A 19457-nucleotide genomic window follows, 5' to 3' on the forward strand; every position below is an offset into this window, starting at 1 on the left:
ACAAGATATCGTGAGTTGTTTGGAGAAAAATGTTTTATGCTAAAAATAAACTTTTTCATTCAGTCAGGGGCATATAGAAGGCCAAGGTAGATGACAATTATATTTATCTAGGAGTGTTTACTAAATGTAATTATATGTTGACTTACATGTATTAGATTGTGTGTAACGTGTTTGAGTGAATGTAAATAAATACTGTAGTAGTAGGAAATATAATCATTGCTAAATAAAAAAACGAATTCATATTAAAGTATGGATGACAAAGAGGTTCTCTTCAGCGCACATTTATTTACACAATATTGTTATCTTCAAAGCATACACCAGAATTCACTCACCATGCCATTAAAAGCTATAATAACTGCCCATAAGCAAAACCAACCAGTTAGTTTTGATTAAATATGTTGCTCATGTTTAAATCAGCATTTGACAACAAAGGTTTTGCTGAGCAGTAACATTTCCAATTCTCTTCATTTTACATCTATATTTTTCCCCAAAATATTCTTTGTAAAGTTAGTAAAAACATGCAAGGCAAAATTGATAATATATCAAAAATATGATGGAAAATGAAAACAGAACATAAGGATGTACAGAAGTAGGAAACTTTCAAAAAACAACAACGAAAAATACTTGTCATGGAAAAAGGAGGTAATAACAAAAGCTTCAAGCTATTCTTCTCAGTTTGCAAAAAAGAAATCTGCAGCAAATAAAGTCAACTGAAATGCATTAATTGCGTAAAATACGTACATTCATGCAATGGTGGTGTAACTAACTAACTAACTAACGTGTCGTATTTGGCTAGATCCTGTTTCGTTAGTGACTTTGGTTTTCGTCTGAGTCGACGGTGAGACAACATGGTGGACTTAAGACTGGACAAGTGAAGTGCTGTTCATCTTCATAAGATCAACCATGTGTGAAGGTCCATACACACAACACTGTGTATATTATCACACACAACACTGTGTATATTATCACACACAACACTGTGTATATTATCACACACAACACTGTGTATATTATTATTACACACAACACTGTGTGTATATTATTAGTGTTATCCAAAAAAGAACACGTGGACATATAACGATGAAAAGCCACGTTCAAGTAATGAGTAATGGAGAAAGTTGATGAGTGACAAGGCTGTTCCTAGTAAAGTATCCCGAGGATGCGTCATGGCCGCCGGCCTCAGCGCTCTTCAAATGGGATGGACAATGGAGGAGGAGGAGGGTGGGGTGGGTTTTAACCAATGGGCAGATCTAGAAACAAAACAAAAAAATAATGGATTTAAGCAAACTAAAAAACCATGCAGCAGGACCCCAAAAAAACGAAAAACAATAAATATTAGAAAATAATTTTGATGAAAAACAAATTGCAAATAAAAGAAGTGGCAAATGGATCGATATGGTCTATGTACTGTATACATATTTCCTCAAGATTATATTTACCTGCATGATTGGATGAGGATGCTGGCGACTCTGTCCACTGGCTCCGCCCACCTGAGTGTCTGGACTCCCCTGTTGGATTCTGAAGGTTTCTGGAAGCTGTCAGAAAAACAAAAACAAGGATAAAGTACTTGGGTAATTAGTAACAATAAACTGGGACAATAATACTTGGGTCAGTTGCTTGGGTCAGGGGGGGGGGGGGGGGGGGGGGGGGTATAAAACATGAATGTGGTGTGATGGAATGGATATAAAAAACAAAACACGTGAGAAAACGTAACAAAAAGACAATGAACCAAAAGAACAGAACTTACAAGAACCAAATCAACAGGAGGCGAGTCGGACGGGGAGACCAGGACACTGTCTTGGGACACTTTACCAGGAACACTTGACTGAGGGGAGGGGGAAGGGGGTCCAACAATGTGATGTGATGAACTGAGGGTGTCTAACGGTCTACAGGAGATGCAGGGGCGTGAGTGCAGGGAGAAGATGGGTGCGAGGTCGGTTTCATAACATTACGTATATGGTTTAGTTTGTGGCACTTTGTCCAGTGTTTTTATATTTTGTAGTGTTTCATTTGATAGTGTCTTTTGTAGCTATTATTCTGCTCTGCAACTATCTGGCTTATTGATTTACTTAGCCAGGTAACATTTGAACATAAAAAAAAATAATCCTCTGGTGAAACACTATACAAACATAACAAAATGTGAAGGCATCTATATATTTTGGAATCTGCTAAAAAAAAACATTACCTACATCTATGTTGGCAATATCTCATTGAGTATTTTCAAAAAGATAACAAAAAATAGAGGACAACTATTTTTAAGTTTCAAGGGAAAAGAAAACACTGGAAAAATATCTCTGTTCAAAGTACATACAGTATATATTAGTTTCAGAAGGCATTAAGTATACAAGTTCTGTTAACGAGTGTAAATGCAAACTATAAAATCGATTGTGGTCACTGAAAGAATTAAATTCAATGCTTTGCTTTCAAAAATGTAAATTGACTTGATAATCAATAGCAAAGAAATAGTATGGAAGATGTGTTTTCTCTAGTAATTCTTAGCTGTTAAGGCTGTACATGTTAAACATAGGTTGTTTAGACATCTATTATATATGAAAAAAATGCAGTTTCGATTACCCAGCCATTTCCATGCAGAGCAGAATAAATAAATTGTTGTTTCTTTGTTTCTGTCTAAACTATTTTTACTATGTATTATGCAACTATAGTGTGCATTTATGTCGTCGTGGATGAGGCCCCTCGTTTTTGTTTGGCAGCGAGGTCTAGGGCTAGCTCATCTGTGTTAAAATCGGCGGCCATAGCTGGCTGAGGAGGAAGTGAAGGAGGAGGAGGAGAAGTTCAGACTGCCGAAGCCGGTGCCGGCGTCGATGCTCCCTCTCCGGGAGCCTGATCTGGATCCAGACCTGGAGCCACTCCGAGAGCCAGCGGCGGACCCTGACGCGCTGACATTGTAGGGACTGTAGAGTCCTTTGCTGGACTGTGATGAGGCCTCAAGAAGCCTGATTCCAGAGCCTTCCTCGACCATGCTTCTGTCCATGGCATCTTTGAAGGAGATCTTGAGTTTGGTTTTAGGACACGTTAGGTATTTTGAATACGAACTGACATCTCTCAGCTTCTGGGCGGTGCGGGCGTCGATTGTGCCCTTCTTGATGGATTCATCTAATGTGACCCTGCCCTCGACATCGGGCTCAATAAGCCCACCGGTGAGATACTGCACCTCCAGAAAACGCTGACCAGCCTCATAATACAGCCAACCCTTCTTTAGAGCCTGGGAGGCAGACATCTTTAGTTTGGTTCTGGGGTCTTCAAATCCACTGAATGCTTTTTGAGCCAGATTGATGCGGTCGACCATGATTTTATCCACAAGGCCTCTTTCAGTGGCATCAGTGACAGGGAATCTCTCCCCAGTTGCAGGGTCAATGATTCCACCTGTGCAGGCCTGGGCCTCCAGCAACCTTTGCCCTGTGATGTTGTCCACCAGGTTTCTGTGCATGGCCTCTGTGATGGACACCTTCTCCAGGGTATCTGTGTCCAGGATTCCAGCCACGGGGCCGGTCTCTTCTGAAGGGTCATTCCAGATGGTCGCAGGGGCCTTAATGGTGGGTATGGGACTCATAGAATAGGAGGAAGTGGAGCCGGTGGTGGAACCAAAGGAAGACGAACGGGAGCGGAAGCCTCCCGTGTTTCCAGACAGCATGTCGGCAAATTCAGTGATGGACAGATTACCGGAACGGTAAGTATCGAGAGAATTCTGGTCGATGAGGCCACGTGACATAGCCTCGTCGACGTCATACTGCCGTCCCGACCTCCTGTCGATGATGACGGATTTCACAGTGCCATCGGTGGAGGTCATGGTGATCTCTTCCCATTCGCACTCTTGCTCCGCGAGCTCCAGGTAGGTCTGGTGATCGATAAGCCCCTTCCTGTAGGCCTCGTAGACGGTCATCTCTTTGCCCGTTTCTGGGTCCACGATGACCACTCTGCGCTTACGGACCGAGGACTTGGAAGATGTTTTCTTTTCACGCTTCTTCTCCTTCAGCAGCAGAAGCACCAGGCCGGTGTCTGGGTCCGTCATGCACCTCTCCATGAGCCCGAGGTATGTTAGGTTCTCCTCCGTGTTGGGATCAAAGAAGCCCTTAGTGTCATCTGATGGATCCGTCAGAATCTCATTCATCTCCTCATCAAAGAGACCACGCTTGTAGGCCATCTCGACTGGCAGACGGTGACTTTCCTCTGGGTCGATGATTCCACCGGTGGCGATCTGGGCCTCGAGGAGTCGGATACCGTGGTCTTTCAGGATGAGTCCCTTCTTCATGGCTTGGAACAAGGAGATTGTCTTGCCTGAGTAGGGATCTCTGTACCCTGTCACCGCACGCTCGGCGGAGAGGAGTTTGTCTTTGAATTCTGGACCTACAATCCCCATCCTGACCGATTCATTGACAGTCAGTTTGAGATTTTTGATTGGGTCAATGACATAACCTGTGGCTGCCTGGGCCTCAAGCAGTTCAAATGCAGTGCCTGGCCTGATCATGTTCTTCTTCATGGCCTGGTAGATTGAATGACGGTCCTTAGATGACTCAACATAAACCCCAGCGATGCAGCTAGTGCCCTCAAGGTATCTTGACAGTCTAGTGCTGACCTCTTCCACTGAAATAAGACCCTCATTCAGCTGAGTGACAGTCTGTTCGTCGATAATCTGTGAGCGTAGAAGTTCCTCCATTGTGATCTGTTTCCTCAGACCCTTGAACATCAGCCTCTTATCTCCCAGGGAGAGGAGACGGAGCCCACCGTCCAACTTGCATCTCTTGAGCAGCTGAGAGTAAGACAGCTTCTCCTCAGTGACGGGGTCAATGAAGCCTTTCACATCGTCAGTCAACCTCTCATTGGTTTCTTTGTTGATGTATCCTCTCTGTGTGGCGATATCTGCTGGGAGGTGGAATTGGAATTCAGGATCAATAATGCCCCCGGTAGATGTTTGAGCCTCCAACATTTTCAGGGCATAATCTTCCAGAACCAGATCCTTCTTCATGGCTTGGAAGAGCGAGATGATCTTTCCACTGTATGGATCTTTATATCCTGTCACTGCTCTCTCGGCTGACAGCAGTTTATCGTGGATCTCAGGGCCGACCACACCCTTACGCACAGCCTCGTCGACAGTGAGTGTTTCATTTTTCACTGGATCGACAATGAATCCTGTGGCAGCTTGTGCTTCTAGGAGGCTGATGGCTATTTCTGGTTTTATAAAACCTCTCTTCATTGCCTGGTAGATACTCATCTTAGAGCTGGAGTCAGTCATGACCCCAGCAACACAGCCTGTGCCATAGAGATATTGCTTCACGCTAGTCATCTCCATAATGTCACTGATGTTCCTCTTGCCATGTTTAAGGAGGTTGAATGTCTCTAGTTCAATGATGCGGGCATTGTACAGCTCCTCGATGGTTACCCTCCGCCTGATCATGGTGCATGACGTCGCACTCTCTCCTCTGATAATTTCTCTCTCCTCCATTATCTCAATAATGATGATAATCAGGCGCTCTTTAGTGAGCTGACCAGAGCGGTATTCATCCATGAGCTTCTGTCTTTCTGTCTCTGGAAGCAGATTGGAGTTCATGAGATCCCAGAGGTTCATCGACTGTCCAGTGAGGCCTTCAATTGGAATGTCGATCTGGGTGAGGGCCAGGTCACCCTGTGTCTGCTCCTCTGTGTAGAGGTAGGTCTTCTCCACGACAGTCGGACACTGAGGCTTGGAGAGTGGGAGGAGGTTAAGGCCTGTTTCAGGATCTTTCGTGCACTTGTCTTTCAGCTGTTTGTACGTCACGGTCTCATCTGTGTCGGGGTCTGAGAATGCTTTGGTGTCATCCGATGGTTCAGAGAGGTTGTTTGCAATTTCTTTGCTCAAGAGGTTCTTTTGATACGCGGCATCAATTGGAACACGGTGGCTGTTCACAGGGTCAATGATTCCTCCGCTGATCATCTGTGCCTCTAATAGTGGCATGGCATGCTTTTTCAGGATGAGGTCTTTCTGCATGGCTTGGAATAGAGATATTTTGTTGCCTGTGAATGGATCTTTATAGCCAGTGACAGCCTTTTCAGCAGAGAGCAGCTTCTCATGTAGCTCAGGGCCAATGAGGCCTGTCTTGACAGCTTCATCTACTGACAGACAATGGTTCGTTACTGGGTCTACGAGGTAGCCAGTTGCAACTTGGGCCTCGAGGAGTGAAAGGCCTGTGTTGTGTCTGAGCAGCTTTTTCTTCATAGCTTGATAGATGCTGATTTTCTCCTTTGTTGGCTCCAGATAGATGCCAGAAATACCCTCAGAGCCCTGGAGGTATTTGTTGACATTGGGATTCTCACTGACTTGTGCAGGTGTCTTTTTGCCTTGCTGTATGAGATCAAAGGTGTTTTTGTCAATGATCTTGGAGTCATATAGAGAGCTAGCTGGGACAGGAGCTCTGAGTCCCTTGAAGCTGGACTGTTCTCTCTTCTTGGTCTCTTTGTCATCTACAATTGTGATAACAATCCTTATGATCTTTTCAATTGTCACCTTCCCTGACCTGTATTGCCTAATAAGGTCAAGCCTTTGCTCTTCAGTGAAATATTCAGAGTTGATCATGTCCCAGATGGTCATCTTCTTTCCTTTGAATGGTCCAGAAGCAAGCTCCACAGTCGCCTGTGTCATAGCCTCTTTGGTTTGGACCTCGCTGTATGTCTGTTGGTCCATTGCACTGATAGCTTGTCCAGACAGGGGGAGGAGTCGGAGGCCGGTTCTCTCGTCAGTAACACACCTCTTGAATAGCTCTGAGTATGTGACATTTTCCTGTGTTTTGGGGTCAACGAAGGCTTTTGTTTCATCATTGGGGTTGCTCAGAATCTGCTTCATTTCATCATCAAAATAGCCTCTCTTACAGGCAACGTCATGAGGGATGCGATGGCTTTTCACTGGATCAATGATGCCACCCGTGGTCAGCTGTGCATCCAGCAGTCTGACTCCTTGTTCTTTGGGGATGAGCTCTTTCTTCATCGCCTCAAAGAGAGACACAGTCTTCCCAGTGTACGGGTCTCTGTAGCCAGTTACAGCCCTCTCTGCGGAAAGCAGCTTTTCGTGTAACTCGGGACCAACGACACCTGCTTTGACAGCTTCATCAACGGTGTGCCTCTGGTTCTTTACAGGGTCAACCACATATCCTGCTCCGGCCTGGGCTTCCAGCATGTTCAAAGCATTGCCTGGCCTCATCATGTCCTTCTTCATAGCTTGATAGAAGGACATCGTCTCCTTGGTCGAGTCGATAACCACACCCGCGATGCAGTTTGTGCCCTTCAGTGCTTTGTGAACAGGCTCCATTTCGGACACTTCTTTGACCGTCTTCTTGCCCTTGTGCAGCTTGTTGTAGAGATCCTTGTCAATGACCTTGGACTCCAGAAGCTCTGCAGCAGTGACGGGTGCTCTCAGACCATCAAACGCAATTTCGTTCTTCTTCTCTTTCTCCTCGGCCACAGTGATTACAATCCTGATGATTTTCTCTATCGTGATTTTGCCCGTCTTGTACTGACGGAGCAGGTCCTTCTTCTGCTCGTCCGTAAAGTACTCGGAATTGATGATTTCCCAGATAGTCACGGTCTTTCCGCTGAATCTTCCGAACGGCACGGACACAGTGGTTGTGCTGAACACATCCTTGGTCTCCTCCTCTGTGTATATACGTGAGCATTGGGCAGCCTTGTCTGTGATCGGCAGCAGCAGCAGACCCGTCTCGGGGTCAGAGGTGCATCTCTCCATCAACTGAGCGTACGTCAAGGGCTCCTGTGTGCTGGGGTCGAAGAATCCCTTGGTGTCGTCTGAGGGATTTTCCATGATTTTGTTCATCTCTGCGTCGTATTGTCCTTGTTTGTAAGCCGTCTCAACGGGGACACGGTGGCTGTTGATTGGGTCAACGATGCCGCCGGTTGCCAGCTGAGCCTCCAGGACTCTAATGGCCTGATCGTGTTCAATCAGATCCTTCTTCATAGCTTCAAACACGGAGATGGTACCACCGGTGTATGGGTCCTTGTAGCCAATGACGGCCCACTCAGCAGAGAGCATTTTGTTGTGCAGTTCAGGTCCAATAACGTCTTCCTTCACAGCCTCATTGACGGTGAGTTTCTGGTTCTTAATGGGGTCGATTATGTAACCTGTGGCTGCCTGTGCCTCCAAGAGGATCATGGCAGTGCCTGGAGTAATCTTCTTTTCTTTCATCGCTTGATAGATTGATGTTTTCTGATTAGATGGTGTCAACAAACCAGCGATACAATTCGTTCCTTTCAGAATTGTTCTAAGTTTATCTGTCTGGCTGAGGTTTTCCACAGTGGTTTTGCCTTTCTTCAGCTTGTCAAACTCCTTTTTGGTCAAAAGGCCAAGTGAATGAAGCCTGCTTGCAGGGACCGGCTCACGGATGCCATCAAAGGCCAGTGGATCCTTTTGTTGAGCCGCATTGTCCACCTCGTCTCCCACACTTTGGCCGTTGAAGACATTCTTTGTCATCTCCACTGTTGTCACGGCAACCACTTCATTCACGGGAACCTTCTGAGCTTCCTCGAGCTGCTGCAGTTTGTCGCGCAGTTTCTGGTTCTCGTCGGCCATGACTCGTTCCTGCTCCAGCCTCTTCTTCTCCAGCTCCTGCATCTCCTTCTGCTTGTTCTCCATCTCCTGCTCGGCCACCTTCTGCTTGCTGAGAGCGGCGTCCATGGTGGCTTTGAGTTTGTCCTTCTCCGCCTCCATCTGCTTCTTCTGCCGCTCCTGCTCGTCTTTCAGAGCTTGGGCCTTCTTGAGCTCCCCCTGGTATTGGATCTCCAGCTTCTTCTTCTCGTCCTCGATGAGCTTCTCCTTCTTCAGCAGCATCTCCTTCTCCGTCAGGAAGGTCTGCTGGAGCAGAGTCTTCTCCTGCAGGATCTGTTTCTGCTGAGCGTCAGCCATCTGTGGAGGAGAACAGAGAGGGAGAAAACACCACAGAGTTACAAGAGGCTCGGTGTTGCGTCCAGCAGCACATTCTCCACACATTTTCTATGCGATCTATATTAGCTACAATTTGCGCAATGCACTCTGCTTATGCATATGGAATCAAAATAAAAAACAGAAATCAATCTAATTATAATCAATTATAATCAATTATAATTGTATAATCAATCTAATTATTGTGATTATAACATTTTAAAGGGTGAAAAAATATATATTGTAAGCAATATATATTTTGTATCTATTTCACTGCTATTATTATTATTAAACCTATGAGCAAGGCAGTAATAACTTGTGTGTGTGTGTGTTTGTCCATAACTTTGACAACTCACATATCTCTTATCAGACTTAGATCAAACTTCACAGATAGCTTGACAAGTCAGCCAAGGATATGAACTGTTGATTGTTATTCAAATCATAAAAAGCTAAGACTGCTTTGACACACAGAGGTTACATTTTAGCTATTGCTGTGTATGGCAAGGGCAAATATGCTGACCAACAAGATATTTAGACTACTCTATGTGAGCAAGATCTATTAGCTCTACACAAGCTAGAATACGCGACAGTTGTGATTGGAGGATCAAGAAAAGAGGGCAGGGTTTGAGATAGGTCTATTAGTAATTGTACAATAATTGTAGAGCACTTTGGACTGATGAGAGTAAAGCAATGCAGCTGCATCACATTTCTGACGTCTTAGGCCGGCTAATACTATCTATCTATCTATCTATCTATCTATCTATCTATCTATCTATCTATCTATCTATCTATCTATCTATCTATCTATCTATCTATCTATCTATCTATCTATCTATCTATCTATCTATCTATCTATCTATCTATCTATCTATCTATCTATCTATCTATCTATCTATCTATCTATCTATCTATCTATCTATCTATCTATCTATCTATCTATCTATCTATCTATCTATCTATCTATCTATCTATCTATCTATCTATCTATCTATCTATCTATCTATCTATCTATCTATCTATCTATCTATCTATCTATCTATCTATCTATCTATCTATCTATCTATCTATCTATCTATCTATCTATCTATCTATCTATCTATCTATCTATCTATCTATCTATCTATCTATCTATCTATCTATCTATCTATCTATCTATCTATCTATCTATCTATCTATCTATCTATCTATCTATCTATCTATCTATCTATCTATCTATCTATCTATCTATCTATCTATCTATCTATCTATCTATCTATCTATCTATCTATCTATCTATCTATCTATCTATCTATCTATCTATCTATCTATCTATCTATCTATCTATCTATCTATCTATCTATCTATCTATCTATCTATCTATCTATCTATCTATCTATCTATCTATCTATCTATCTATCTATCTATCTATCTATCTATCTATCTATCTATCTATCTATCTATCTATCTATCTATCTATCTATCTATCTATCTATCTATCTATCTATCTATCTATCTATCTATCTATCTATCTATCTATCTATCTATCTATCTATCTATCTATCTATCTATCTATCTATCTATCTATCTATCTATCTATCTATCTATCTATCTATCTATCTATCTATCTATCTATCTATCTATCTACTGTATTGTTGATAGAGTTGCTGAATATAAGTATGTTGGTATCTGGCTTGATGATACGTTTACATTCAAATACCACATATAGATGATCCTGTCAGCATACTGAGTCAGAACACTTGCTTTTCCTATAGAAATAGAGGCAACTTCCCTATGTTTAGAAAAAAATAAAAAATGATTGTTGAAGCAGTTTTCCTATCAGTGTTGGATTATAGACATGTCATTGATATAAATGCTGCTCCGTGCACTCTTAAACATCTGGACACTGTCTATCATTCTGCCCTCAGATGTATTACTGGTGATACTGTAGCTATGATAGAGTCACCACTGTGTCATCTATGATAAGGTGGGTTGGTATTATCTAACAGAGAGGCCTAATAATCACTGGCATGTGTTTATCTATAAGGCCATTATCAGAAAGCTACCACCTTATATTGCAAAAATGCTAGATTGGAATTCTGGACCCCACCTAACCCGCTCAAATGACTTATTGATTTATTAATGGCGTTTGCTTATGGTCCCTCATGCACAGTCTGAACTTGGAAAGTCTGCCTTTTGTTTTAGTGCACAAACGTCCTGGAATGACCTGTGGTCAGTTTATGGCCATGATTTTGAACCTTCCTGGTACATTGTGTAATAGTTTTAATAATGTTTTAATATATTTTTCATCTGTTTTATTTTAACCCGTACTTTACTGTACTTTGTTTTTATTGTGTTTTCTATTGGTGCCTATTTTGTCATTGTGTTCTTGTTTTATTTTGACCTTTTTCTAACTTTTTATACGTTTTTATTACCCCAATGAGGGCAATCTCAATGTGTAAATAAAGGTTTGAGTGAATGAAAAAGGTAAATGTGACTCAGGGAATACAGTTGACCCTACAGTAACACAGTTATTTCATAATTATGGAAAAGATAATTGTCTATTCATTTAAATGTGATGACCAACAACCTGGCCCTCAACACCGACAACCTGGCCCTCAACACCGACAACCTGGCCCTCAACACCGACAACCTGGCCCTCAACACCAACAACCTGGCCCTCGACACCAACAACCTGGCCCTCAACACCAACAACCTGGCCCTCGACACCAACAACCTGGCCCTCGACACCAACAACCTGGCCCTCGACACCAACAACCTGGCCCTCGACACCAACAACCTGGCCCTCAACACCAACAACCTGGCCCTCGACACCAACAACCTGGCCCTCAACACCAACAACCTGGCCCTCGACACCAACAACCTGGCCCTCGACACCAACAACCTGGCCCTCGACACCAACAACCTGGCCCTCGACACCAACAACCTGGCCCTCGACACCAACAACCTGGCCCTCAACACCAACAACCTGGCCCTCAAACACCAACAACCTGGCCCTCAACACCAACAACCTGGCCCTCAAACACCAACAACCTGGCCCTCAAACACCAACAAAACCAAGAAGCTCATCGTGGACTTCAAGACCAAGGCAGGGACACATGCCACCATCTGTATCAATGGGGACGGAGGTCAAGCTTAAAATTCTCCAGCTTAAAATTCCTGGCCCTCAACACCTAAACCCTGGTCAAGAAAGCTCACCAGCGTCTCGTCTTCCTGAGGAGACTGAGGAAACCCCATCTGTCTCCTCAGATCCCGGTGGACATCGGATGCACCATTGAAAGCATACTTGCTAAATGCATCACAATCTGGTCTTGAAACGGCTCTGCCTCGGATCAGAAAGCACTGCGGAGGGTGGTGACAACAACCGCCCAAGGCATCACCGGTACATCACTCCCTACAATCGAGGCTGTCCAGCACAAACGGTGTCTGAGGAAGGCACGCATTATCATCAGGACATCTCTCACCTTTAAAAAAGTGAATATCAGGAAGGCAGCAGGTCCGGACGGCATCCCCGGCCGCGTCCTAAAAGTCTGTGCCGACCAACTGGCCCCAGTATTCACTGACATCTTCAACCTGTCCTTAGAACAGGCTGTCATCCCCACCTGCCTGAAGAAGTCCACTATTATCCCTGTACCCAAAAAATCCAAGCCTGCTTGCCTCAACGACTACCGCCATGTAGCTCTCACCTCCATAGCCATGAAGTGCTTTGAGAAGCTAGTGAAGGGCTACATCTGTTCCTCCCTCCCCATCAACCTGGACCCTCTGCAATTTGCATATCACCCCAACAGGTCCACGGAGGACGCCATAGCCCATGTGCTGCACACAGCAGCATCACACCTGGACAAGAGGCAGGGGAACTATGTGAGAATGCTATTCATCGACTACAGCTCGGCATTCAATACCATAGTCCCCTCCATACTCATAGCCAAGCTCAGGGACCTGGGCTTGAACTATGACCTCTGCCAGTGGGTCTTGGACTTCCTGACTGGCAGACCCCAGGTGGTGAGAGCAGGCAACTGCACCTCCTCATCCATCACCCTCAACATAGGGGCCCCCCAGGGCTGTGTTCTGAGTCCCCTCCTCTACTCCCTGTACACACACGACTGTGTGGCTCAGCGGAGTAGCAATACAATCATCAAATTTGCTGACGACACAGTGGTGGTGGGCCTGATCTCTGCCAACGACGAGAGGGCCTACCTGGAAGAGGTCAAGGTCCTGGCGGGATGGTGCCAGGAAAACAGCCTCTCCCTGAACGTCAGCAAAACAAAGGAGATGATTGTGGACTTCAGGAGGTCGGGGGTCAAGGACTACAGCCCCCTCAGCATCGACGGGGCACCGGTTGAGAGAGTCAACAGCTTTAAGTACCTCGGAGCCTACATATCCGAGGACTTGACATGGACCACACACATTGACAGTGTTGTGAAGAAGGCACGACAACGCCTCTACTTCCTCAGGCGCCTAAGGAAGTTCCAAGTCAGTCAGAAGATCCTTAAGAACTTCTACTCATGTACAATAGAGAGCATCTTGACATCACCTCCTGGTTTGGGAATAGCACTGCACAAGACCGAAGCAGACTACAAAGAGTGACACGTTCAGCCGAACGCACAATTGGAGGGGGGCTCCCCACCCTCCAGAACATTTACAACAAGCGTTGCAAGGGCAAGGCTAAGAGAATCATTAAAGACTCCAGTCACCCGAACAACTGCCTCTTTGAACTGCTGCGGTCAGGCAAGCGATACCGGAGTCTCAAGGCGAGCACAGAAAGACTCAGAAGAAGCTTCTATCCCCAGGCCATCAGGCTGCTAAACGAACAATGAATGAACACTACACAACAACAACCACCATAGATCCTCCCCTACACAACAACAACCACCAAACGCACATAGCACACACATCCACACGCACACACTCACTTTAAACAAACACACTGTAGCACCCACTCCACACACTTTATAGCACACACCCACTTTAAACAAACACACTGTAGCACCCACTCCCCACACTTTATATTTATTGATGAAGGATTGCACTACAACTCGTACACCTTACTGTAAATTGTACCTAAATTGTACCTCATCCCATTTCTGCTTTGCACTAGATAGTACTGTACTGTATTAGTACACTGCATAGTATTGTATATTATATGGTAACTCAGAACATTGTACATATGTCTATACCGAACACTGTGACCTCATTTTCTTCTTCTAAACTACATGCTATACTATGTTATTTGATACTATCTTGTCTAGCACAGTCTCTGGAGCGTAACAGTAAGAAGCATTTTGTATGAAAGTATTCTGTACTTCTGTATGACAACTATTAAAGAAACTTGAAACTTGAAACTCCCTCCCTCCCTCTGGGAGGCGCTACAGGAATATCAGTTTCCAGGACCAGTAGGCACACAGGAACAACCTCTTCCCCTAAGCTGCTGTCACCTTACTGAACTCTGCATCACAGAGACAGTCTTCCCCCCGCCATTAAAACTACTCCAGGCCTCTGTCGAACTCTGAACTCTATATTAAAATGCACACTTATCTTCTGCCTATACTGCCTACATCTGTCTTAAACTGTACTCATACCTACCGTCATTACTACATATATCCAACCTATAGTTTATTCACATAACACTGTATAATAACAATGTAAAATAACACTGCACACATATACTGTGTATATATATTAATATCATTTAAAACACTGGCTAGAGTGGTTATTATTATTGTATTAATACTCATACCACTCTATATATAATACTGCAAATACATTAGCTTAGCATATTTACTCCGTAGCTTTCTCATATATACTCCAAATATACACGTTTTACGGTATTCTGCTGTATGTACGGCTACCGCTCCTTTGCACTCTGGTTGATGCCAACATTTCGTTGTATTCTGTACTTGTTCTTGTGAAATGACAATAAAATTACTCTAATCTCTAAAATAAACATAATGCACCTGCCCCAAACTGTCTCAATGTTGACCCAACTAAGATAAAATAAACATAATGCCCCAAACTGTCTCAATGTTGACCCAACTAAGATACAAATAAACATAATGCACCTGCCCCAAACTGTCTCAATGTTGACCCAACTAAGATACAATAAACATAACGCACCTGCCCCAAACTGTCTCAATGTTGACCCAACTAAGATAAAATAAACACAATGCACCTGCCCCAAACTGTCTCAATGTTGACCCAACTAAGATAAAATAAACATAACGCACCTGCCCCAAACTGTCTCAATGTTGACCCAACTAAGATACAAATAAACACAATGCACCTGCCCCAAACTGTCTCAATGTTGACCCAACTAAGATACAAATAAACACAATGCACCAAACTGTCTCAATGTTGACCCAACTAAGATACAATAAACACAATGCACCTGCCCCAAACTGTCTCAATGTTGACCCAACTAAGATAAAATAAATATAATGCACCTGCCCCAAACTGTCTCAATGTTGACCCAACTAAGATAAAATAAACACAATGCACCAAACTGTCTCAATGTTGACCCAACTAAGATAAAATAAACACAATGCACCTGCCCCAAACTGTCTCAATGTTGACCCAACTAAGATAAAATAAACACAATGCACCTGCCCCAAACTGTCTCAATGTTGACCCAACTAAGATAAAATAAACATAATGCACCTGCCCCAAACTGTCTCAATGTTGACCCAACTAAGATACAATAAACACAATGCCCCAAACTGTCTCAATGTTGACCCAACTAAGATAAAATAAACACAATGCACCTGCCCCAAACTGTCTCAATGTTGACCCAACTAAGATAAAATAAACATAATGCACCTGCCCCAAACTGTCTCAATGTTGACCCAACTAAGATAAAATAAACATAATGCACCTGCCCCAAACTGTCTCAATGTTGACCCAACTAAGATAAAATAAACATAATGCACCTGCCCCAAACTGTCTCAATGTTGACCCAACTAAGATAAAATAAACACAATGCACCTGCCCCAAACTGTCTCAATGTTGACCCAACTAAGATAAAATAAACACAATGCACCTGCCCCAAACTGTCTCAATGTTGACCCAACTAAGATAAAATAAACACAATGCACCTGCCCCAAACTGTCTCAATGTTGACCCAACTAAGATAAAATAAACACAATGCACCTGCCCCAAACTGTCTCAATGTTGACCCAACTAAGATAAAATAAACACAATGCACCTGCACCAAACTGTCTCAATGTTGACCCAACTAAGATACAATAAACATAATGCACCTGCCCCAAACTGTCTCAATGTTGAACCAACTAAGATAAAATAAACACAATGCACCTGCCCCAAACTGTCTCAATGTTGAACCAACTAAGATAAAATAAACACAATGCACCAAACTGTCTCAATGTTGACCCAACTAAGATAAAATAAACACAATGCACCTGCCCCAAACTGTCTCAATGTTGACCCAACTAAGATACAATAAACACAATGCACCTGCCCCAAACTGTCTCAATGTTGACCCAACTAAGATAAAATAAACACAATGCACCTGCCCCAAACTGTCTCAATGTTGACCCAACTAAGATAAAATAAACACAATGCACCTGCCCCAAACTGTCTCAATGTTGACCCAACTAAGATACAATAAACACAATGCACCTGCCCCAAACTGTCTCAATGTTGACCCAACTAAGATACAAATAAACACAATGCACCTGCCCCAAACTGTCTCAATGTTGACCCAACTAAGATAAAATAAACACAATGCACCTGCCCCAAACTGTCTCAATGTTGACCCAACTAAGATACAAATAAACACAATGCACCTGCCCCAAACTGTCTCAATGTTGACCCAACTAAGATACAAATAAACACAATGCACCTGCCCCAAACTGTCTCAATGTTGACTCAACTAAGATACAAATAAACACAATGCACCTGCCCCAAACTGTCTCAATGTTGACCCAACTAAGATAAAATAAACACAATGCACCTGCCCCAAACTGTCTCAATGTTGACCCAACTAAGATACAAATAAACACAATGCACCTGCCCCAAACTGTCTCAATGTTGACCCAACTAAGATACAAATAAACACAATGCACCTGCCCCAAACTGTCTCAATGTTGACCCAACTAAGATACAAATAAACATAATGCACCTGCCCCAAACTGTCTCAATGTTGACCCAACTAAGATACAATAAACATAATGCACCTGCCCCAAACTGTCTCAATGTTGACCCAACTAAGATAATATAAACACAATGCACCTGCCCCAAACTGTCTCAATGTTGAACCAACTAAGATACAATAAACATAATGCACCTGCCCCAAACTGTCTCAATGTTGACCCAACTAAGATAAAATAAACACAATGCACCTGCCCCAAACTGTCTCAATGTTGACCCAACTAAGATACAATAAACACAATGCACCAAACTGTCTCAATGTTGACCCAACTAAGATACAAATAAACACAATGCACCTGCCCCAAACTGTGTCAATGTTGACCCAACTAAGATAAAATAAACACAATGCACCTGCCCCAAACTGTCTCAATGTTGACCCAACTAAGATACAAATAAACACAATGCACCTGCCCCAAACTGTCTCAATGTTGACCCAACTAAGATAAAATAAACATAATGCACCTGCCCCAAACTGTCTCAATGTTGACCCAACTAAGATACAATAAACACAATGCACCTGCCCCAAACTGTCTCAATGTTGACCCAACTAAGATAAAATAAACATAATGCACCTGCCCCAAACTGTCTCAATGTTGACCCAACTAAGATAATATAAACACAATGCACCTGCCCCAAACTGTCTCAATGTTGACCCAACTAAGATAAAATAAACACAATGCACCTGCCCCAAACTGTCTCAATGTTGACCCAACTAAGATACAATAAACACAATGCACCAAACTGTCTCAATGTTGACCCAACTAAGATACAAATAAACACAATGCACCTGCCCCAAACTGTCTCAATGTTGACCCAACTAAGATAAAATAAACACAATGCACCTGCCCCAAACTGTCTCAATGTTGACCCAACTAAGATACAATAAACACAATGCACCTGCCCCAAACTGTCTCAATGTTGAACCAACTAAGATACAATAAACATAATGCACCTGCCCCAAACTGTCTCAATGTTGACCCAACTAAGATACAAATAAACACAATGCACCTGCCCCAAACTGTCTCAATGTTGACCCAACTAAGATAAAATAAACACAATGCACCTGCCCCAAACTGTCTCAATGTTGACCCAACTAAGATAAAATAAACATAACGCACCTGCCCCAAACTGTCTCAATGTTGACCCAACTAAGATAAAATAAACACAATGCACCTGCCCCAAACTGTCTCAATGTTGACCCAACTAAGATACAATAAACACAATGCACCTGCCCCAAACTGTCTCAATGTTGACCCAACTAAGATAAAATAAACACAATGCACCAAACTGTCTCAATGTTGACCCGACTAAGATAAAATAAACACAATGCACCTGCCCCAAACTGTCTCAATGTTGACCCGACTAAGATAAAATAAACACAATGCACCTGCCCCAAACTGTCTCAATGTTGACCCGACTAAGATAAAATAAACATAATGCACCTGCCCCAAACTGTCTCAATGTTGACCCAACTAAGATACAATAAACATAGTATAGTTATTATGCTGCAGGAAGAAAAGCTACTGGTTTCCAGTTACCACACCCCTCAAACAAGAAGCATTGTGCTCTGCACACTGCAGGATTCCAAGGCTGGGCACGTCACGTTTGCATCCTCCGTTGAAAACAATGATCTAGCTCAGCGCAGTTCTCAGGTTTTCAAAGCCCTGTGAGGTGTTGCTATTTGGTGGAAAGACATGATCATTCACACAGAGGCGCAGAGGCCAAGTAGCCTGTTGTACCGGAAGGTAAGAAGAGAAGCAATTGACAATTCTGGGAATCTTGGGACACACACACACACACACACACACAAATTAATTACTGCTCCCAGGGAGTAATAAGTTCATTTAATGAGTAATGGGGAATATAGTATATTCCTTTTTTTTTTTTTTGTAACTAACAAAACACGGTCCCTGTGTGAATAACTCCAGAGCCAAGTGCTCACGGCCTGATGAACAAACTATGAGAGCTAGAATTTTTTTTAAAGGAACATGCCTACATTATGGGAAATGTGCTTACTATCTTCTCCAGAGTAGACAAAAAGATAGACCAGCTAGCCTAGCTGTTGGCCAAAAGCACCTAGGCTAGTGGTCCACTTCCATTCGTTTGTGCTAAGCTAGGCTAGTGGTCCACTTCCATTCGTTTGTGCTAAGCTAGGCTAGTGGTCCACTTCCATTCGTTTGTGCTAAGCTAGGCTAGTGGTCCACTTCCATTCGTTTGTGCTAAGCTATAGGCTAGTGGTCCACTTCCATTCGTTTGTGCTAAGCTATAGGCTAGTGGTCCACTTCCATTCGTTTGTGCTAAGCTAGGCTAGTGGTCCACTTCCATTCGTTTGTGCTAAGCTATAGGCTAGTGGTCCACTTCCATTCGTTTGTGCTAAGCT

The 19457-nt window shown here is 43.3% G+C and overlaps 1 protein-coding gene across 11 annotated transcripts in view; it reads right to left on the reverse strand.

Annotated features, from left to right (window-relative positions):
• Positions 1–271: 271 nt before the first annotated feature.
• The window catches only part of LOC311246640 (plectin-like), a gene marked incomplete at its 5' end in the record, with an annotated part of 146553 nt that continues 127367 nt past the window's right edge, over positions 272–19457 (reverse strand). For 10 of the 11 annotated variants that reach the window (XM_084336794.1, XM_084336793.1, XM_084336792.1 and 7 more), the window contains 3 exons: positions 272–1250; positions 1440–1535; positions 1748–8902. In XM_084336794.1, coding sequence (XP_084192920.1) covers positions 2738–8902 — 6165 coding nt within the window. In that variant the 3' untranslated portion in view covers positions 272–1250; positions 1440–1535; positions 1748–2737. The remainder of the gene's footprint in view (positions 1251–1439; positions 1536–1747; positions 8903–19457) is intronic. The other variant, XM_084336790.1, reaches the window with a different exon arrangement.

Source organism: Notolepis coatsorum, assembly GCF_963971535.1.
Source record: "Notolepis coatsorum genome assembly, chromosome: 19".
Taxonomy (NCBI): Eukaryota; Metazoa; Chordata; class Actinopteri; order Aulopiformes; family Paralepididae; genus Notolepis; species Notolepis coatsorum.